The 24,950-nt window shown below is 32.1% G+C and overlaps 1 protein-coding gene across 2 annotated transcripts in view; it reads left to right on the top strand.

Moving 5' to 3' along the window:
* The window catches only part of wb (wing blister), a 303,585-nt gene that overhangs the window by 83,272 nt on the left and 195,363 nt on the right, over nt 1-24,950 (top strand). For both annotated transcript variants that reach the window (XM_012291696.2, XM_012291694.2), the window contains exons 3-4: nt 11,398-11,640; nt 20,385-20,615. In XM_012291696.2, the coding sequence (XP_012147086.2) occupies nt 11,398-11,640; nt 20,385-20,615 (474 nt within the window). The remainder of the gene's footprint in view (nt 1-11,397; nt 11,641-20,384; nt 20,616-24,950) is intronic.

The raw sequence follows: 24,950 nt of genomic DNA, 5'->3' as shown, positions 1-24,950 counted from the left end.
AAAATTAAGGTCCTAGTTAATGTTAATTAAATAGTAATAAATGTGCAAAGCGTTCGATATCGGCAGCGTTAAGTATTTACATAGCAGACTGAAAATACTTAGGTTTAAATACCTACTTTACAAAAACCAGTCTGCACTTACCCCACTTCACCTTACATAATAGATTATGTGCCCGTGTTTCATGTTGTCTCGTTAGAATAGCATTGCTGCCTTTATTTCTACGGTAGAGATTGTCTGTTTTGTATATACGACAAGCTTCTATCCGTTTATTTATTTATATGTAGTTACATTCCTGTAGCAACCAACTTCTCAAGCTACTGAAAAGGAAGCTACCTTCTTTCCTTCTTTTTTTTTCATTCTAATAAAATTCTCGTTAATCGCAACACCTTGTCCCACCGTCTTCCACATTAACCTTAACAGAGATAACTGAAGTAGTCAATTGATTCATAACTAAAATATATTTTCCCAAATATTCCGCTACTAAACTGGCCTACGACTCTCAATCTCGTCACCAGAAAGGAAGACCACCATATCATTCTGACTACCTTCATTCTATGGTTCTATATGTACTTTTGTTTCCGCACCCCGGATGATATAACGCCAAAGTAAATTGCACACTCTATTCTCGGTGTAGGGCAGATATTCTGAATATACAAGCAACCGCTATTTTCTGACCGAGCGAGAGGCAGCGCTCGCACGAAGCGTGAACCGGAACGAGCAAAAAGACGTGAAACAGATAATGCAGATGTAATTTTCAGCCTCGAGATTCGCGAGAAATGTTTCAAAGTGTGACTTGCATTTATGATTCTGCCACGTAATTAGCGAACTGCAAATATTTATACAAACACGCGGTATAGAAAATGCGACGGAGACAAAAATTTATTTTGACGATTCATCAGCGTTCTTTTTCTTCATTGGTTAGGTTAGGCAAATATTCTATTGTCTGATTATGAAAGTGGTCTAAGGTGAGGATTTAAGAAACATTAGTTCATTAATTATTTCACATTGAATTCAAGAGTATTTATTAACACTTTAATGGCCGCACGTCTACGCAGTCAAACATCATCAGGGACTGACAATAATTTGAAAGAATTAACTTAAATAAACTTTGCGGAAATTCACGAAATAATTCAACGTGTGTGAACATACACATAGAACAGACGAAAAGGACAACAAATTTAATATTTTATGTTTGTGTGATAATTATTAAAGCAACCATCACAAAGTTGTAAAAATTAAAGCTTTAGAAATTTGAGTCTTTCAGAAATAAAAATTTTGAGTTGATTGTTGTGTCATTGAACAGAATGTGAATCATTTTAATTATGACTTTATCACTTTATACAACAAATACATAAATTAGAGGTGATATAAAAACATAAATTATTTGTATATCTCTAAGTGTTATCAACTAGCACTATGTGGAAAAAGGATATATTTTCAATAGAATAATGCAGGAAAATTTTATTTCAACAAAACGACTGTTAGGTTGGGTAAAAGTACTGTAAAAGCAACTACAGTAGTAAAAAATGCAGAGAATGTATCTGTCTTTTGATTAAAAGTACAACAGATTTTAGAAAATGTTAAAAATTGTACAAATTCTCTGATAATATCAAATTCCATGTTTTAGGTCTTTTACCCAAAAGGGTAAGATAAAAAATATATAAACACATCGCCATTTTTTATTGTTCTTTGTAATAAAAATCCTATTCTGCGTTAGAAGAATTGTTTTTACTTAACTCCTTGCAGAAGAAGTATTTTTACTTAATTCGCTGCAAAATGATTAATGTTACTTTCGTCCTGATGGATCAGGATAGTAACAATGACAGTAACTATGTCAGCATTCGAAATATAGATCACTAAACATACTTTCTGACAACATAATTTCTATACCTCTCACAACTTCTATACCTTTCGTGATTGACAAATGGGTCCAACATAAAAAGTGTTACTTATACTTAAAGTTGCACTATACTCTAGTTTCGTCGACTTGCACACATCAGTATTGGATATCGCACAAAATAATGTGACGATACCATTAACAGAGATGGTTAAAGTATACTTAGGTTTTTTCCTGGAAAAGAACCGCGTCCAAGAATTCTAATAACGACAAGTGTCGCCCCTTTCTTCGGTGAAACTCTTCGACCCTGAAGAACGAGTCTCGACGACGCAAAGAGGAGCACTTGAAGCCTTACCGGCTCCAGGAACCGCCAGTCCAGTAAACTTTCTTGCTCCCGCAGCTCGATACACCCCATTTATGGTGTTCGCAAGATAGTGCACAATGACAATTTATTAGTGGTGTCCCATAGCCACGCTCAAACGGGGTCTCGAGCTGTATCCATAAAGGGAGGTCCTACACCTTTGGTTCGTGAGAAACGTAAAGACTATACGAAGCTGGTATGCTTGATCTTTGACCCTTGAAAATTGCGATTTTTAGATACATTTTTATATTATTGTTATTTTGTACTTTGATACTGGTACTGTTATTGTTTTTATGTATTATAGTTTATGATGATTAAATATTTGATATGGTTTTAGAATTTTGGAGACCTAAGAGAAGTGACTTTGTTTCATGATTTCAAATTACCAAATTATCTAATTCTCACCTTCTTAAACTTTCAAATCTTAAAATATTCAAACTTATATTTATTCAAACCCTGCAATTCTCAAATTTTCAAAATTCCATTTTTCTCATCTCTAAATTTTCAAACCTTCAAATTTTTAATGTTTTAAATTTTTAAATTGTGAATTTCTAAATTGTCAAGGCGTTAAATTTCTCAATTTTTCAAGACCTCAAATTTTCAAATATTCCAATCTTCAAATTTTCAAATTCTCAAAATTCTATTTCTTTAATTACACAAATCCCAAAATTCTCAAGCTTAAAAACTTCCAAATTTCTACACTTCAAAATAAAACATTTCCTAATCTCTAAATATTTATATCTAAAAATTCTTAAATTTCAAATCTCAAATTTCCAAGTCTACAAATCTGTAAAGTTTAAAATTTCTAAATTTCTAGGTCTGAAACTATCCAAATACCCAAACTTCTAAATTTCCAAATTTATAACTTTCTAAGTCCAAAAATTTTCCCTCCTTTTTCTTTTCCGTCCTTTTCCCTCCATTACCACTTTCTTTATGTAACCCTATCTTTTCCATACATCATCACCTTCTTTATGTAGGCCTATCTTTCCCCTATATCACCACTTTATATAAGCCTACCATATTCGGACATTCTACTTTGAACTGAACCAACCTAAAGCTACCTTTTCATTGCGTTCTCTTCTTTAATTGCCGAACGTAATGAGACTCCATCGAAGTCTCGATCTGTATTTGTTCATTTATCTGTACTATGCTACATGCTGCAATTTTCAGTCTTTTGAGTTGTAAATTTGAGGGTACAATGGTAAAAAGAACAATTTACTGTATCAGAAGTATAAAATTGCTAACCAGGAGAACTGTCCAAGTGTTACCTCCAAAATGGAATATACATATGTTCAATTGGATATTCTTTACAAGGTGGCAGAATTTCATAAATGAAAGAATGTAACGTTTGGTGAGTTACCCTGGTTACTGAACGTAGTGAGGCTTCTGTGACGATTCGATCTGCATTTGTTCGTTCATCTGCTTGTTTATCTGTACGCTTCAGGTCGCCATTTTGGGGCTTCTGACTTGAAATTTTGAAGGTAGACTCGTGAGACACCCTAAGTTTGTTGTATAGATTTTGCCAGCGATCTGACGACAGGAACCTGTCGTCATCAACGTCGATCGAATCGATAAAAAATCGTTTGGTATCGTTTTCGTTAATTTTTCACACATAGAATCGACTGGAACCGCGTTAAAAGCTCTATAACTCATCGTTGAGGACAATACTTGGTCGTCATTGACGTTAGTCGTCGTGACATCAACAATAATCTTGTTTGATATCGTTTTCGATAGTTTTTTACATGTTAATCATTTGGAACGACTTAAAAATCTCTGCATCTCATTCTTGTTCCACCTATACAGTAGTTGCTGTAAATGTGAAATACACATTCGAATTCGTGTATCCGATCTGTACATCCACTAGCCGAGAAAGAAACCACAGGTCAAAGGTTCCAGCACATCCATTTACGTCATCACGTATGTGAATATCGTTTTACGTCAACAATAGCGACGTTACAGCGACAATCGACCTCGATCTACACGCGTCTGTAGCAATACTAAGCTCATCGTCGAATCAGGATCCGAGGTGAATCCGGTCATTATTGACTTTCTTCATCTCTCGAGCTTCCACTATAAAGCCATTTCTGTCATTCGATGCTAATACCAGCCGCATCCTTACAAGGCTATGGATGCGTTCGAGCTCGGAAGAAGGCAACTAGTTGTCGACTCGATCGTGGGAGCCTTCTTCAGGATACGGTTGCTGGTTCGGCCAAGAGGATTCCGCTATCTTTGCTTGGCTTGACCGGCGCAAAAAAAATCATGTTTCTCGGATGCTACAACGGAGATCGAGCGTGACTTTTGCGCTACCGATCACTTTTGATTTTCTTCGAAGCGATCGTGCGTTCACCGTGTTTCTTTTCCTTTTTCGTTGCACACTTCCAGCCGTACACTAACGATCAAAAGTCTTATAGCATTCAATATTTTTTTAACAGTATGTTTGTGGATAATGAAAATTAATCGACTTTATTCGTATTTGTTATTTATTATTCATATTATTATTCGCATGATTCATTATTTACTATTCGTATTAGTATGAGTATTATTTTTTACAATTGAAATTTTTATAATTTATTATTAATTTTTTGTATTATTATTTCTATGATTAATTATTCATTACTTGTATGATTTTTTATTCATTACTAGTATTATTACTTATTTAATTTATTATTTATTATTCCTATTATTATTTCTGTGATTTATTATTCATTATTCGTATGATTTACTATTTATTACTTGTTATTTGATAAAATATCGTGAACCCAAAGTGGACACCAGAATAACTTCTATTAATAATTTTTTAGTAAATATTCATCATTACATCTGAGAACTGATTTACTTAAAAATGTAGCAGAGCGACCATTGCATGATTAATATTATGTAAAAATAATTATTATTAATTAATCGCATTCTTATACGCATAATAACGAGATAATTTACCTCATTTTATTATATTTTTACTACGCTTCATTTATTTACAGTATTTGCGTATTAAGCCCTTTTATAACTTCTGCGTTGTAAGACGAGATGTAAGTACGTCGTGAACAACTATCAACTCATAACGCCATGATTGGCGAGTGTATTGCACTATGAAAAGGTCGTGATGGGGTGCGTCAAGTACAGCTCTTGACGTGCTTTCTTGCAGGGTCATCCAATCGAGCCTAGTATTTACACTGATGCTACCCCATAGATTCTATGGTATAGAAGGTAAACGCAGTTGCCCTTTAACAGAGGTGACTCGTTGAAAATGAACGTGATTGCATGATGACTTCATGAAGCCCTCGACCATAAATAATCGACAAATTTTCTTTTATATTCTTCCATATGGCGGGTCAAATCTCTCCTAACTACAAATTCAATAGAAATTTATGAAATTTCTTAAATTAACTTCTCAAATCCAATTGAAGGCCTTACAGTTATTAATGTTATAGCTGGTTTTACAATTGTTAATTGAATATCAACTGAACAAATAATGAATATTATTTTTTACCACTGAAATTTTTTATTTAGTAAGTTTTGTCAGTTTCTGAAGCGATGACATTAACTTACAGTTGGTAAATAATTAAACTTGTTGATTTGCGATAAACCGTAAGAACAATTTTATAAGCAATATGGATAAAATTAGATGGGTTTGAAATTATTAGATAAAGTAACTGTTACAAAATGTTAATAGATTGTCTTGAAAACATTAAATCACCCTGTACAGTTTGATCAGGTTCGTGTATGTATTGAAGCAACGATTTAGTTCTCTCTTCCCAAAATGCATCAAGTAGCAGAAGAAACGTTATATTTGACAATTTTAATTGCTTGACTAATTCATGAATATACAAAAGTAAAAAGTAAATGATGAAAATTGCTGCATACATTTTTAGTTAAATATTTACGTATCTTTTGATCATAACATACAACAGAACCAGCATTCTTATATCAAATTCCTCAGCGAAAGAAATATATCGACTTATTTTCTCGAGTAGACGTTGAATCACTCAATAGAACTTGATCAGCTCCATGTGTCTATTGAAGGAACAAGCATGTTTGTTTCTTCTGTCTTGCCTAAGTGCATCAAGTAACAGAGAAAAAGCAATAGCCTCGTTACCATGTTGAAAGCGTCAACCTTGAACTCCGAATACGTTCTTGGCTTGGTACACGACCTACCCCATGACGAAGCACGCGATGTTGATAGCAAGTCGAAGCAGACGAACACGTGCAGCCAGTGTAAATATTTAGCCTTTGGAACGTTTGCACGCTGCGGTTGTACTTTTCCTCTCTGTTCTGCTTCTTCTTGTAAGGTCGTCGTTGAGCTTTCAAGTTGCCACCGTGTCTGTAAATATCGGCAATACGTTCCTACTGCTTTGTGAATTGATTTGATGCCACGACACGAAGCTTGGATGTTAACCCTCAAAGAACTAAAACTAGCAGTTAGAACTCTGAAGCGAACCTGGTTTAACCCTCGATGGTTCTGTTTTAAGTTCTTTTGAAATATTTGTCAACCCAGAAGAAAACTTCGATATTTACGAAACTTTGCATAATAATCATAAGTAGTAATAATTCTAATAAGTAATCTAATAAGTAGACTGATTTTGAGGGAAAATGAATTGAAAATGATATTAATTTAGAAGGTTATTAGAACCTTGTGCTCCAATTTGTGGACACTTTAAAAAATTTTGTAATTTATGATAAAACACTTGCAAACTGTTATTTGACCTGTTCTAGTGTTAATTCTGTTAACATTAATAATCCATGTAAAATAATATACGTTTACAAAATTCGTTGTACACAGTATGTCGGAAAAGTAACTGAACTTTCCAAATTTAATGAAAACTACTAGCACCATCTATTAAAACAATATGTTATATGAAAGCAGTATACCTCCCCTACAAAACACAACAATCATTATAGGAATCGAGCAACGAATTGTAAACTTATAGCGTTTAATGCGATAGAAACTTTCGTCACCATGTCACATATCACGGGCAAGCGCAACAAATTGCTCGCGTTGAATATTGCGAGGATCTTATCAAAACAGCCAGTCGAAACTGTATATTCCTGAAATCAATTCTAACTAGTGATGAGATTTGGTACATCAAGTATGAACCTCAATCAAAGCGCCAAAGTGCTACGTGGAAATCTCCAGGCTCTCCAAAATAAAAAAATTGCGATTCCAGAAGTCCCAAGAGAAGACAATGTTAATTTGCTTTTACGATTCTAAAGGAATTATACTTCGGGAATTTGTTCCACAGGGACAAAATGTTAATGGCGAATATTATCTGGGTGTTATGGAACATTTGTGGAAGAGGATCGTTCGTGTGAGGCCCGAATATAGAGCGCCAGGAAGTTGGTTTCTGTTGCATGATAACGCACCATGTCACAGAACTGTCGCTGTTCGTGATTTTTTGACGAAAAAACAAGTCTGTGTGCTCCAACTCCTCCAAATTCGCCTGACTTATCTGTATGTGATTACTTCCTTTTTCCAAAACTGAAATTAGCTATAAAAGGAACGTTTTATGACACTGTTGCACAAGTCCAAGCAGCTGTGACAAGACTGTTTGAAGCGATTCCGCAACGACATTAAAAAAATCTATATTAACATTGTGTGAGCGTGCCCAGCGGTGTATTCATGCAAAAGGAATGTATTTCGAATAAAAAAAAGTAATTTTAGCAAAATAACTCTTTTCTTTTTATTTAAAATTCCGTTATTTTTCCGATATACTCTGCATTTATTCATCAAACGTTCAACAATTCAAATAACTTCATTTCCTTACCTCTTCTTATCATGAGCCTATTCAGTCGCAAAAGCCGGCGAGTCCATAAAATCCCCGACCAACAATGTGTTAATATTAACGAGCGGATTTCCATGATTCGACTAGTTAGAAGGATCGGGGTTTGCATCTACATAACATACGCGATCCTCGCGGCTATCGGGAGTAAAAGGATAATTGAAGTCCGCTTCCTCGGGACTCGAATCGAGCGTTCCGGACGAAGTCCTTAGAAGGAAACGGACCCCGCCGGTATCGCGGACATGCGATCTGTCTTTATGGTCCGAAAGTGGGCGTCGGTCTGGCTTCACAATGCCGGCGTAACGACGACACAACCGGGACAACAGACAACGACAACAACGACAAAGACGGACCCGACCAGAGAATGAGGGACTCCTGTCTTGTTAACCCGACGAAACAGGCCAGCGTGTGTCTACCACTGACACGGTAGTCCTCTCGTGAGTTACTGTTGCTTTGGACAAATTATGAAAGGTTCCTTGTACGAAACCTTATACTTAATAAATCTGAGTGAATTAAAACTGTACGAATATGTAGTTCGTGTCAGACATTCAGAGATTAGACATTCAGAGAGATTCTTATGGACGTATTTGATTTTTAGAGATTTTTAGGAATTTGAACATCGGGGGTGTGTTGGTTTAAGGGTATAGAATTTGAAGACTTTAGAATTTGGGAATGTTAATATATGAGGAGCTAGGGACTTGGTTTAGGTGTTTGGAGACGTGATTTGGAATTTGAGACCAAATGTGGGAATTTGATGGTGTAGGAATGTAGACATTTCGAATTTGACGGTTTGGATGTTTAGGGACTATTGGGACTTGAGAATCTAAGAATATAGGCGTTAGGACTTTGGAAGTTTATGAATTTGAGAACTTATGGGTGTAGGTATCTAAGAATTTGATTTGCTACTTCAGGAATTTGTGGGTCCAAGAATTTGGGAATGTAGGTACTTGAAGAACTTAAATTTTGGGACTCAATGGATTTGAATATTTAAGAATTTGCCGTTGTTGAAATTTGACGATTTAGAGATTTGGGGTTTAGGAATATGGGTACATAGGAAACTTGGGAATTTGAGAAACTTGGAACATGAGGATTTGAGGATTTGGGAACTTTCGAATCTGATGGCTCTGAGATCTGAAGACCTTCGAATCTGGTGGCTCTTGGATTTGGGACCTTCGCATCTCTTGACTTTGGGATTTGGAGACTAAGGCATTTGGAGATCTGGAAATATTCTAATCTAAAAATTTCACAACCTAAAATTTGTAGATCTCGAAAGTGGACGTAAGAATTTCAGAACATCAATATTTAGGAGTCTTGGAATTTAGGGTCTTTAAAATTTAGAATTTAGCGATATGGAAATATGACTTATTGTTAGTTAGAAATACAAAAATCAGAAAACCTATGAATCTAGGAATCCAAAAAAATATGTGCATTTACATATTCATGAAATATAAGAATTCAAAACAGTAGAGAATTTCAAGATCCATAAATTTGAAAATATAAAAATCTAGCAATCTGGAAAGGAAACCTTGAAACTTGAGTATCAGTAAATATGGAAATCTACCACAATCTCAAAAGTGAAACTTCTTCCCCAACACAATAATCGATTATCCAGTTACAGTAGATTTTATGAACAATGTTTGACACTTTTTGACAAATGCACGAGACACGTTCGTTGCAATAACGAAGATCATACACGGTTATTTGTTAACGCCGCGGGAAACGTGGTTTAGCCGGATAGATGGTAAGCGATCCAGCTATGTGAATTATTTCATGCTATTTCTGCGTGCTTGGAATTAATTATCCAGCAGAAAATTCGCTGGACACCGCGGGGACCCGAGCGAACTGCAGGATATCTATGGATCTCTGTCCTCCATCTCGGTTTTCGCTATTATACAACAGCGAAATGAAATGCTCGGCGATATCGTAGGCGTTCGTTATATCGTTGTTTATCCGCGGATCTATGAAACTTTTGCGTTAAACTTGTCAAATAATTTCGGTTTTAAATCATTTATAACTGTATTAGACTTTGGTGGTGTTCATAATTGTAGTAGATGTTTATGATTCATTAAAAGCTTGTATTTTATGTTAATTACTATGGATTATACTTTTATGGTTTTATTGCTGTTTTATTGATATGTATTACTTACTACAGTCTGGTCAAGGTTGAGTTCATTCAACGGATTCTGAATGAGAGAAATAAAATGTGTTGGGAGTCTATTTAGTGTACAAATATAGGTTATGTTTCATGGATGGCTTGAGTATATGTTTAGGTGTAATGTGCATTAGGGTGGATAAGTATACAAGCGTGATCTTGAAAATATTTTAATTCTTAAATTTTCTTATGTACAAAGTTCTAAATTTATTAGAATTTATTAGGTGCCCTTCTAGTTTCCTAAATTTACAATTCTCTAATTTTGTTGTCTGCAGACCTTAATTTTCAGAACTTTCAATTCCGCAAGTTTCTCAAATTTTTTTTAAATCTTCAAATTTTCTAATATCCAAATCTGTCGAATACTGGATCCTATCATGATCCAAACGAGGCCCTATCATGATCCAAATACTTGTATCACCAAATGCAAATGTTACCTCACATTATACTTTAATGTTTCCTCACATCATATCATCCTTATAACATCCTTATATTATTGTTTGTTTATTATTGCCTTAAATCATATGAGATTTATACGGCAGTCATAAAGTACATTACAGTAGGTATAGCACAATAGTACATGTAGTACAATGCATCAGTACAGTAATTAGGTTACGTACAGTAGTTAGGTTACATTCATACGTAGGCCTTATATTATATCTTCTTTCTAATGTCTTTACATTGTAACATGTTTATAACATCCTTATTGCATTCTTACATTATAATATTTTTTAAAAATCTTTGTAACAACCTTAATAATATAACATCTTAAAATGAAATGAATTGAATAAAATCTTAATAATATAATATTCTTATGACATTCCCACATTTTAATATCTCTACATTATGACATCTTTGTAACATCCTTATAATGTCCTTACATTCTTATGTTGTCGTTTAGTCTTATGATGTCCTTACGTGGTAACACCCTTAACAGGTCAGCATGTCAACACGTCCTTACATTATAAAATTATGGTTAACTACAACATATAAACAATATAACTAATATTCAAGAAATATACAAACTATACTCTTGCTTCCGTGTCCTTTCAAGTGCCATTTTTCCAACTTTGCATAGACAACGAAAATTCTTGTCAAATATTTCCAACACTTACTTTGAAAGTATTATACACTTATCTCTAAACGAAGCAACTTATCACTAGCCCAAAATATTTTTTCGAAACAGTAACGAAATAAAAATTTGTTGCTATAATTATAAAAATAAAATAAACATGAGAACAACAAATTTTAAATGATATGAACGATTTATGTGCAGGTGTATCAAATAGAGTACGTGATAGTAAAGGCAGCGAATTCCCCCCGACCCGCAGCTTGGATTTTGGAAAGATCTCTGGATGGTGAAAATTTCGAACCATGGCAGTATTATGCACCGAGCGATGAGGAATGTTGGACACGATATTCCGTGCCTCCAGTTTCCGGGAAACCCGTTTATATCGGGGATGATGAGGTTGTGTGCACCAGCGTTCACTCCAGGCAGACGCCTATGGAAAACGGAGAGGTGAGTGCGCCAATTATTCAGACCGTTTATTTCAAAAGTGGTGTAAGGCCATTTTCTTTTGTTTCGAGAAAATGGAAGGTTAGCATATTAGTCGATTAAAAGATATAGGTGTAAGGGAGTGAATTGATTGAATTAGCAAGAGAGTGAATTAGATTTGTATGAAATCGGCAATTGTTCAGTTACGGATTTAGGAATTTTGGGATGTAGAAATTTCGGGATTACGGGATTTTGAGATATTGGTATTTTACTATGTAGGAACTTCGGGATATAGAGATTTCGAGATCTAGGGATTTCGGGATATAGAGATTTCGAGATCTAGGGATTTCGGGATATAGAGATTTCGAGATCTAGGAATTTCGGAATATAGAGATTTCGGGATCTAGGGATTTCAGGATATAGAAATTTCGAGATCTAGGGATTTCGGGATTAAGAGATTTCGAAATCTGGAGATTTTAGGATATAGAGATTTCGAGATTTATGGATTTTGGGATATAAAGATTTCGAGATCTAGGGATTTCGGGATATAGGCATTTCATTATGTAGGAATTTCGAAATATAATAGAAATATCAAGATCTAGGGATTTCGGGATATAGAGATTTCAAGATCTAGGAATTTCGAGATATTTGTGTTTCAATATATAGAAATTTCGGGATATAGAGATTTGGAGATCTAGGGAATTCAGGATATGAAGATTTCGATATCTAGGGATTTTCGGGATATAGAGATTTCGAGATATAGGAATTTTGGAATATAAAATTTTCGTAATATGAAGATTTCAAAAAATAGGGAGATATGAAAACTTAGGGATGTAGGAATTTCAGAATACAGGAACTTTGATATCTAGTGATATTGAGATTTAGGGGTTTTCTTAAGTGCTGACATTGGAATTTAGAGATGTAATAAATACTATAGAAATTGAGAGGTATATCTTGAAATATACCCATATAAAAATCAAATTTAATTCAGATCTAAGTGTATAGTATATAACTACCCTAATATAAAAACTTAACCTAACTTCTGGAATTATGGAATAAATATCTAGACTCTAAATTCTAGAAATACATAAAAATATCTAGGCATGTAGGAATTTAGAAATGTATGAATCTTTATTCCAATATAACACAGCTACATATCTATAATAAAAAATAAAACAACTCATATACAAAATATATACAAAATACCTCATATCTCAAATATTCATTTTGTATGTATTTCACTCTACCGTCTTCATACACCATTTTTAAAAAACTATACAACTGCATCTCTCCAAATGGAATTTCATTAATCATTACATCATTTTATTTCATTACACGAAAAAAAAATCTCGATAGATAAATTTTCGTTAACAAGCAATCGTACATAACCTCGAAGAGTTATGTGTATCCTAATCATCAATTATAATTAATTCATCTCGTTAAAAATAGAATGCGACGAAATTACGAGGTAAATAGCACATCGTCGATCTAACTTTGCCACATGATTTACGATTTCTTTCCGCAGTATCATCGATCTTCTGGCAGCTTCTCTAGTCAAAATAGAAGGTTGATCGCACGATTGCGAACGGATGGGTAGTAATTATTCGAGATCACAGTCTGATGGCTCGTTCAGCTTTTATTTGTTTATACAGCGGACAGTATCGGGGAAAATTGTTCTCGTTTTGTGGCGTTTAACAGCTTATACCTGTATGGTTACAGTAGATTTATGGTACTATGATTTATGTCGCTTATTCAAGTTTTAGATGTGTAACTTTTAATTCTACTTGATATCTACGATCTACATTTTCAGATTTCTATATTTAATGATCACGACAAGGTTGTAATTTAGAACGTTCAGAAGATTTATGTTTCTACAGAGAATTAATCGGTAGTGACATTCGAAAATTTTAATTTTAAATTTTATCAATTTAAAGTTGGTATTTTTTAAACTCTGTTTTTATGCTTTTGGAATTTTTGAATTTGGAAGTATTGAATTTGTATAATTTGAAACTCTTTAATTTTCAATTTTACTGATTTCTAAATCTGGAAATTTGAGGGCTTGAAATTGATATATTAATTTCTGAATTTTTGGATTTAGAAATTTGATTGTTTAGAAATTTTTTAACTTGAAAATTTGAAGTCTTTGTATTTCTGAATTTCTGAATTTCTGAATTTCTGAATTTCTCACTAAAATATTAAAAAAACTCATCTACTTAAATTTAAAAATTAACTTAGAAACTGAATAATTAATAAATATACCTATAGTACAACATATAAAAATGTAATTTTTATATTTTTCTTAATTTCAAAATAATTATATTATGTTACAAGATTAGAGATTTATTTTCAAATTCTGGATAATTAAATTCCAATCCCAAGTTGTGACATATGAACGTATTTCAAACAGGTTGCAAAATGACACATCAAAATTGTGTTTTTATATTCTTCATATTTGCAAAATAATTATAGTATACTGTAGACTAACGACTTTCTATAAAAAAATATAGGTAATTAAATTTCAATCTAAAGTCACGATATGTGGTTATTTTAAACAGGTTGCAATATGACACATCGAAATTATGTTTCCATATTTCTCTAGTTACAAAGTAAGTACTATATGACATAAATGAATGACTTTTAAAAAAGAACTTTCAGTATCTAAATTTCAATCTAAATATGTGACATGTGTGCTTACTTTAAATAAACTATAGTGGCACATAACAATAACGTATTGTTACATTTTTTTAATAAATGATAATTGCAGTACATCATAAATTAAAAATTTTTCACAAAATATTCTAGGTGATTAAATTTCAATTTCAAGTTGTAACATGTGATCATATTTTGAACAAGTTGTAATAGCACATATGAGATTTGCATTCTTATATTTAGATGCAAACTAATTATAGTATCACATATTATTGAATAAAGAATTTCAAGAAATAGCTCTAATTAAATTTCAACCTAAGTATGTGACATATGTGATATTTCAAACAAGCTATAGTACAATTAGATAGAAGCTAATGATCATAGAGACCTTTTACAAAAAGTAGTAGGTAATTAAATTTCAATCTAAAGTTACGATACGTGTCCTTATTTTAAGCAGTCTGTAATAGCACATATCAGAGTTGCATAATATTTTCTTTAAATGCAAAATAATTACAGCATCACTAAAATAGAGGATAGAAAGGAAGGTCTCTAATTAAATTTCACATGTGTGAGACATATGTGACATATGTGTTATTTGAAATAACCTATAGTACATCAATACTGCAAACTTTATCATGTTTTTTAGATCACAAAAATCATCAAAATTTTGTATAAAAAGTTCTAAGTAAATAAACTTCAATCTAAAGTTACGAAATTTCAAACAAGTGCAAGGAGGGTTTTAAGAATGGCGTTGCCAATACTTGCGACGTGAATGTAACTAGTAATTCGGTAGTGAATCGATTGTATCATGCAATATCGTTTCATCATTTGTTTTTGTTGGTTACGAGGTAACGAAGTATAATGTAAAAGAAGAGACAGTCGTTGATAAGAGTTTGAATTGTGCACACCGTGGAATTTGTAAAAGCGTGGTTAATTGTAATAGAGTTTATTGTATTTCATGCTTTGGAGGTGTAGAATTGTAGTTTCGATTATTATTATTATTTCAATTAAAATTATTTATAAAATTCCTACACGAGTTACGGTAACAGCAGTAAAAAGAGAATTTTCATATTTGTCTTAGACGCAAGGACAAATAAAGCTAAGTGGGACATAGGTATCCCGCTGATCGCGAAAGGGTTAAGTCACGATGAATGTTGTTCGAGCAGAAATTCGCGATAAAAGAAACATAACGATCAAGCAACGGTATATTCCAGGGACTTTTACAAGTGTCAGTCATTCTTCATTCCCGTTAAGAGGCAATGGTGTGTTATTATTCGCGTTCCTCGCGAAAATCCGACGCGCGAAATCGACTGTTATTTTCGTCCTGACGCGGTAGCCGTTCCAACCGAGATCATTAATTATACCACGTTCCGTGTACTCGTTCGTGTAATTACATGATTGGATGATTAGCTGGCCGATGGTTCGATGTTGTACGAGCCACGGGACGCCTCGACGGAAACAACTCTTCAGAGGCATTTCCGTTGAACACCGTACTTTTTTACTCGTCCTGATGATCCTTAAGATATAGAGTAATTTTCAACGTAACTGAAATGACCTGAATCGACTAATAACAGAACTGCTGGGTTTTATGGGTGTTAAATGATGGTTCGATCTTGTCGTTAAGTAACACTTTGTCGACTTAATTTTTCTCCGTGAAGGAAAATATGTACTTTCGAATTTTTCTCTTGTTACTAACCTTTGCTCGTTTGGGAGTTCATGTTTTTTTTTTTAAATGAAAGCGAAAATAAAATACTAGGATATAATTATGTGGAACTTGGAGGTGAAGTTATTGAAAGTAAAAATTAAGGAAGATCTCTTAATGTTGCATGCCTTTTCAAGAGGCGGTGATTAAGGGTTGATAATCCGACACGCGATATTGCGTGGTTGGACGTTTTGATGATATCGTATAGTAGTTTCGATGATATCAAGTAATGAAATTATAGGCGAGATTAAAGTAGTATACACACGTTAATTTTTTATATAATTATGTTACTGTATTTATATTCGTACAGTAATATTAATCCCCTGTGAAGACTATCTATTTGCAATCAAGTTTTTCTACTGTATACATTTTTATTTTATTCAATATTTTAATATGTTGAATTATATTTAGTTAAGCTTAAGTTATGCTTGAAATGTATGCCTCCTTGCAAGCAATTACTTCATTGAAAATATTTTTGTAAATATCTATGAAATTAATTCTGAACGAATGCCACATGTACAAGGAAAAATTATTCAAAATGACTTCTTCGATAATGAACTTCAAGGTCATTAAAATTGACGAAGAGTGTACTTTTTTTAAGGAATTACTTCATTGAAAATATTTCTGTAAATATCTATGAAATTAATTTTGAACGAATGTCACATGTGCAGGGAAAAATTATTCAAAATGACTTCTTCGACAATGAACTTCGAGGTCATTAAAATTGACGAAGAGTGTACCTTCTTTAAGGAATTACTTCATTGAAAATATTTTTGTAAATATCTGTGAAATTAATTCTGAACGAATGTCACATGTGCAGGGAAAAACTATTCAAAATGACTTCTTCGATAATGAACTTCGAGGTCATTAAAATTGACGAAGAGTGTACCTTTTTTAAGGAATTACTTCATTGAAAATATTTTTGTGAATATCTCTGAAATTAAAATCGAACGACGGTCATATGTGTAGAAAGAAATTTATCTAAATGACATCCTTGACAATATCAAGGTCATTAAAATCAATGTACTGTTTTCCTGCCTATTACACAATTACCAATATTTTTGTTACCCAAAAATAATTTTCCCGTAACAATATTTTGTCGACCGCCTTGGTCTAACCCCCTGAAGCACGTAACAAGAGTATCTTTAACCCTAAATTGAAACTCGTCCACCATCGATGCGAGTTTCTCTCGAATTTCATTGTTCCAAGCCCCTTAGGGTCTCGCGAAAGCGTAAGAACCGGCCTGTGAGGGAAAATTAGCAGATTTCTCGGAAGACCAGGCGGATAATTAGAGCTTATAGCCGTGCACGAGTGCCGTGCACACGGAATCGGTTTTGTGTACACTGAAAGGTGGACGAGAAAAGGAGCGTGATAGCGAGATCGGTCGTGAAACGAGAGGAAAAAGGAGATGGAATCGATGATACAAAAACGGCGATCCCTACATTCCGACCATGTATGGTGTAGACTGACCTTATATGGGGCTATCACGCACGCACCTCCTATGGGGGGTTGCCAGTTTTGCGCTTCTGAACGCGGGTTCATTTCAGCAAGTAGCGTAAATCTCGTAGCCTTGAAACTTTTCAACTGCTGTTCATATGAGGGTTTTATTATATCTTAGACATCTGAAAACTGCGTTTAGAACTACGATTGCACTATAATCGTGATATTATACAGAGATGTTATATACGTGATGTAAGTTATATGACTGTGAATGTATCATGCTATACAACAGAGTTACCCTGCTGCGTGATATTCTGTGAAAGTTTGCTTCCTTCAAGGTATCTATCGTTACCATTATAATAAAATATATGATTTTTCAAAATGCTTTTATGATGTGTAATATAGCAGCTTTTACATAGTATATTATGTAGCTATCAATTATTGAAATTATTACAAAAATGGGAAAAATTTATGTTACATATATTTGGAGTGAGAAGACTGTGATTATATTATATATATGATGAATTAGTGTTCTAAGACAAATTATTGTACAGTGTTCTTGTGTAAACGTGAACGTGGAAACAGTAAATGGAGACATAAGAAGAATGTTAGAAGGAGGAAAACATGATTCTGTATGGATGTGTAACATTTTGGAAAAATGGAAAGAGATACAGGTGAAAGAACAGATATGAAGGGTTTAAGAAATATGTATTTAATAGATTTGATAAATATTGTCAATTTTTCTAATTTTTTAATTTTAATGAATTTTGTAAATTCGGTAAGTTCTGTAAATTTTGCAAATTCTCTCATTTCTGTACATTTTGTAAATCTTATAAGTTTTATGAATTTTATAAATTTTGATCATTTTTCATTTTTTGTGGATTTTTTGAATTCTATGAATTATGTGAATTATTTTAATTATGTGAATTTTGTGAATTTTGTGAATTTTGTGAATTATGTGAATTTTGTGAATTTTGTGAATTATGTGAATTTTGTGAATTATGTGAATTATGTGAATCTTGTGAATTATGTGAATTATGTCAATCTTGTGAATCTTGTGAATTATGTCAATCTTGTGAATCTTGTAAATCTTGTGAATTTTGTGAATCTTGTGAATCTTGTAAATCTTGTGAATTATGTAAATCTTGTGAATCTTGTAAATCTTGTGAGTTATGTGAATCTTTTGAATCTTGTGAATTTTATAAATTCTGTAAATTCTATGAGGTCTGTAAATGCTATAAATTTTTTAAAGTTTACCAATTTAAAAATTTTGTAAATTTCTGTGAATATTATAAATTTTGTGGATTTTGAAAATTTGTTTTAATTTTGTTAATTTTGTCAATTTTGTCAACTTTGTCAGTCTTGTCAATTTTGTCGATCTTGTAAATTTTATAAATTTTGTAAATTTTGTAAATTTTGTAAATTTTGTAAATTTTGTAAATTTTGTAAATTTTGTAAATTTTGTAAATTTTATGAATTACGTAAGTGTTGTAAACTTTATAATGTATTCTTACAGTAAATTTTGTATAAATAGAATACTTCTTTGTTATTAGTGTCACTTACATATATGTAATACACGTTCGTGTAAAGTTTCATAAGTTTCATGAAGTTAAGAAGTTAACAGTATTTCCCTTGTCAGTTAAGAGAATAATTTAATACACCTTCGTCCGCAATTTGCCATATGAAATGTCACGTATTCTGTGTAATTAGGTGAAAAAATTAGCAGGAAAGATCAAGCTTAGGAAAGTGTAGGTGCGCCTGTTCTAAAAGCAGTGTAATTGTCCCGTATTAGGAACCGCATGTTGCCATTTATGGGACCAGTTTTCTTCTTAACTCGCGGTACCATTCGTGAGAATGATTTATTTCTTTGGTGGCAACGCTCTCCTGAATTTAGTAGATGGTTTGCAAAGTTAACAGATTATCAGACATAACAAAATAGTTACGTTCTCTCATATATTTCCGTGTTCAAGCAATAAATCGACTTTACATAATTTCGAAAATTGAAAATTGTTAAAGAAATTATTTAAAAAATTAAATTGTGACGAAATAAAAACATTCGTATTATGTAATATATTAGTATGGTGAATTAAAAATAGAGATATAATTTATTGCGACATTTAAATAATAAATTGATGTGACTTTAGATAATTTAGAAAAATAAAAATTATTAATGAAGTAACTCAGAAAATTAAGGAATATTAGAGATATTACTCGGAAAATTAAGTTGAAACATTTGTACTAATACGATAGTTATGGATTAAGATTAAGTATATAATTTATTTCAGGAATTAGCTGTATGATTTAAATATAAAAAATATAAATTAATTATAAATATCTATATGTCAGAGTTAAAAATTAAAAAATATTTTAATTTCTATAATCTTTAATATTTCCATACTTAAAACTATCAAATGATCTACTGAGATTTTTAATTTAAATCTCTCCATAACTCTATTTGTCATTGATCTTAAACATCTGCTTTAACAAAATGTTTATTATCTGTATATTTAAACTTTAATTTGAAATTTTACATATCAACTAACAGTCAATTAAACTGTTAATTAAAACATTTAATTAAATCAATAATTTACAAACTTGATAATTATCATATACTCGCAGAAGACGTGTCAAATTCTTTTCTACCAATCCGCAAGTGTGCAATGCTTTCCGTAGGAATCCAGCTCCGTTATTACCAACCTCCCCTAACCACAAATATTCCTCCTCGAAATGGACAATAGATCTATCAAAATATTATAAAATTCGTCAAAAGCAGAAATACTACCTCATAAAATTCTCAGCATCGTCAACATGGCAGGCAAGGTGCTTAAAATTTCCGAAACCAAGATGATATACAGTAAAGAAATAAATTTAAAGTGTCATTGCAGAGTTAAAACCCAGCTTACAGTTATTGATACGCAAATCATTTTTGATATACAACCTAAGCACAGGATTATCGATATGCCATTTTGTTTTATAGATCCATACACACCTGGTGAATGGTAGACCTGGTGCCCTGAACCACAGTACGACCCTTCAGGAATTTACGCAAGCCAGATACGTACGGCTTCGACTTCAGGGTCTTCGACGTAGTGGCGAAGCAATTGCTGACAAAAGACGTGCTTTTTATTCGATAAAGGAAATCAACATCGGTGGAAGGTGTTTGTGCTCGGGACACGCTGCACGGTGTCGTTACAGTGTCCATCATGGGGTGAGTCGAGAAATAAATTTTGTAGAATTGATATTAATTTAGGATAGTAATTTATAAATGCACAGTTTGGTGATTTCGAGGGAGTGAAAATACTAATTTTATGTAGTTGTTATTTAAGGGTAGCGATCTGATATAAATACTGCATAGTTTGACAATCTTCAAGGAAGTCAAAAAATTAATTTTATGTAATTATTATTTAAGGGTGGTAGTCTGATATACATATTGCATAGTCTGGTAATCTTCAAGGGAGTGAAAATATTAATTTTGTGTAATTATTATTTAAGGGTGGTAATGTGATATAAAAACTGCATAGTCTGGTGATCTTCAAGTGTGCCAAACAATTCATTTTATGTAATTAATATGATGTAAACAATGTACAATAGCCTTGTGATTCTGAATAATAATTATTATTTTAGCGCAGTAATCTTGTATAAACACTATAATCTAGTAATTTTTGAGGGTGTTAAAAAATTAATATAATACACTTACTATTGTAATTATACACTTACTATCGTAATTTGATATAAACACCATATAGCCTAATGATCTTTAAGAGAGATATAGGAAGATGTCCATCATGGTAGTGATAAAATTCAAAGACATTTGCACATAAACAAATTTTTAATATCTCAAATTAACAAATTTTTTACAAGTGATTTAAGCAAAAATTAAAATTGATTCTGAAACATCAAATTTTAATATTTCGCGCTATATCAAATAAGATTATTTATTACTTTATTATGAAAATTCATCTTCGTACAAATAGATTTGAATTTTACCGCCATTTAAAGTCACCACGACCCTTTTCTAATGATGAGATCTTTTGCTGTTCCCCTTCCGGTTTCTTCTGATTTTATATCATTTTCTCTGAAGATCACAATAGCGTAGTCTGAATTTATTCATTTTTTTTTTTTTAATTGAGTTACTGTGAACATCACAGCAACATTAAAAAAATGCACGCTTAAAGTATTAACCTTGAGTACACGTTCCACGTTACCCGAAAACAAGTTATGGCTCATAATTCACACATTGACGCGTGTTAAATTACAAATCGTAAAATTCTCGCAACAAGTTCCGCAATTAACACGTTTGCTTCAAACCAGTTACCAGGATGTATTATCAAAGAAACTTAACACTTATACATTTTGAATTCAATGATTTTGTACTGCTAAAAATTGTTTGTGTTTCTTGTAATGTACTTGGTAATTATTCAAATTTCATGCTCTCTAATGTATGATGTTCAACACAAAATGTTTCTTGTTTGAAAATTTTGATGTTAATGAAGTTTTGTGAGGTTATTATCGACGGGGTTGAAAAGTGCTTAACAGAAAGAGTGCAGTTTACGAATTTGTGGCGAAAGTTAGTAGTATTAGAAATGTGTGATTAACAAATGATTTTAATAACTTATTCTAATAACATTGTAAAGTAACTAATAATTGTGTTAACTAATAAGTGACTGAAGTGAAATTATGAAATGTTAGTATTTAATTTGTGCATCTTATACTTGTAATTTATTATAAAATTGTTATATAGAAAAGTGGCTTTAAAACAAAAAAGTCTGTGATGAATAAAAGTATTATTTATATTTTATAATATAAATGTCATAATGAATTATCATGTTTAGTTAAATAAATTTTAATATTTTCAGTATCCTTATAATATAAAAAACTATAACTATATTTTTGAATTAATTTAAAATTACACCCATTTGATCTCTATAGTAAATATTTTACGATATTTATATCCAAATTTGCATACTTGCAAACTTCCAAATTGCCAATCTATCAAATCTCTAAATTTCAGAATTTTTAAAATTTCAAATTTCTATGTTATTAAATTCACACATTCCTAGTACTTTCAAGTTTCAAAACAACTTATTCTGTTTGCATCGTATTAATAATTATTTAATTTCAAAATTTTGTGAAGTTATGACACTCTTCCACAATAAATTTTTGCTAAAAATAGAAATCATTAGTCCTCTTGATCCTCACAAAGCTTCATTATCTAGGTGCTATAATATACTTAATACAGTACATAATATGCTTGGTAATATACATAAAATAGTATTATAACAGTATTATACACTATACAATATACTTGTTATAATATATTCAATACATTACATAATATACTTGTTATAATATACTTAATATACTACATAATATATTTAATATGCTGTATAATATACTACCTGCAATATACTGCCAACTTAATACACTACAACTACACTTACTGCAATACATACTTTACACTTTCCAGCTTAAAACTATTATCAATCATTTAAAAACATCATAAATCTCCATAACTAATTTTAAATTTTCCAAGATAAGAAACACCATCCAACACTAATAAATTACAAATAAACTTAAGAATCCGATAAAATTTAATTAAAGACCGAAACGTTGAATAAACAAGAACAAACAAACATCACTCGGTCCGAAAGGAAGCAAATGGTCGCACGGTTTCATTTTCTTCTGGTAGCCATCTTCTAAAGTTAGATTTCGCGAATACCATAGATTCGAAGGGGTAGGCCCTGAGGGCCAGGAAATAAATCTGTCGCAAGTGCCATAAACTTGTCGGACCTTTGTCTGCCAACGCTGCTAATGGCAGGATCGCCTGTTAGAAGGCCCCTATTCCCTTCAGGAACTACCGTGCATTAAAGTTCTTCTGCGATCGTTCGATGGTCGATTCAGATTTTCGAGGGTTATTAATTTCACCCTCTTTTACGATCTGTCTCCCTAATGAAAGGTATAAGCTCCCTCGCAAAGGAATTCGAAAAACAAACGAATTTTAACGGGGAAAGATGTCTTTATTTGTTCTTCTTCCGAAGACAGAAAAAGCTTAGTTCACATTTTAGCGTAGCATGATCTTTTATACCAGTTTTAAGATAAATTAGGCGATTCAAGGCAGTAGACCATTGTTTAGAAGATATACATAAGGTTTTTAAAGTATACACAAGGTTAGTTTAAAAATTAACAAATAAGGTTTTCGTAAGTAACTTTTGATAAAAGTGAACTTCAGTTGCCACATCAGTCAGTTTTTAAAACAATTACATGTGAAGCACGTTTACTAATAACGAGTATCTACATTCATTAATGTAACAGGTCGTTATATTTCTGTTTCTTAACGATTCTGTTAAGAATGTACGGTTCAGATAAAAAATTCATACGTTGTAAACATTTCACGAATGAAATATATTTCTTCTGGTATTAGTGGTCAGCTCTCTAGCAGCACTGTTAGTACAGAGGGTGAATTACAAGTTCTTTAATATTGAAGACTGGTCAACTGAAACATTTACTGAATTTTTAAATATACTTTTCAAATTTGTGTAACTTAACTTTTTTTAAAAGTGGTCTTGTTATATAACCTAAAAGGCTTAAAAATGTCTACTGGCTCGACTTTCGCTATTTAAAGACAGGCTGGTACCTCACAAGTTTTTTCTGTTTTATTAAAATGAAATAAAAGTAATAAATATAGGTAATTTGCAGAAAAGAAAATTAATCTAATTGTTGACTTTCATTATAAATAATATTAATCTATTAACTTAGGGACTGTTCTCAAAGTTCCAAATGATTTTATTATGCAAACATGTATTGTACAATAGGTATGTTGAATAAGATGAAGCTATTTAGTGACAGAAATGTAAATTCTGTATAAACAACCATAAATGGTAATTCACGAAGTCGAACAATCGTGATGTTTCAACTTTCTCTAGCAGAGAATCAGGATGCTTAATTGTTACGCAAATGGTGTTTCATCGTGCATTAATCGAATGTGGCGGTGTTTTGCCTTTAAGAAACAATTTGAATCGGAAAAATAACTGGCGGTATATCTTGTTAAAGGATCTATTACTGTTCTCGTGTCCCATTATTCTTCCCATTCTACTCATGAATTACGAGTGATCGATCCTCTTTGAACACGAGACACCATCGAGTCCAATTCGATGCGATTTCTAACTGGGTTTTAGTTCAAGGATCGTGTTAGAAACCTAGATGCATCTTTGAACCTTTTATTTTACTACCATTTAAATATTCAAATATGTTCGAGATGATATAATAGCTTATGTAATTTAATGACTCAATCGAGGAATGAAATTTTGTATTTTTGTATTAGTAAAGTAATTAATAGAACTACGCAATGGATAAAATATTATGTTACTGTACAATTTGCATAAAAATAGAAAAAGTAATACTTTTGTGCAATCCTTAATCAGTCATATTAAATATTTTATGTAAAATAACATACTTTATTTTAATATAAATTGCTTTATTTTATTTCAACGTAATGTGCACGAACAATTGAGCTATGAATGTAGAAATGTAATGTAAAATATGA

This window comes from Megachile rotundata, chromosome 5 (assembly GCF_050947335.1).
Source record: "Megachile rotundata isolate GNS110a chromosome 5, iyMegRotu1, whole genome shotgun sequence".
Lineage (NCBI taxonomy): Eukaryota > Metazoa > Arthropoda > Insecta > Hymenoptera > Megachilidae > Megachile > Megachile rotundata.
Note: the sequence above shows the minus strand (reverse complement) of the source record. Positions and strands in the feature narration are given on the sequence as shown.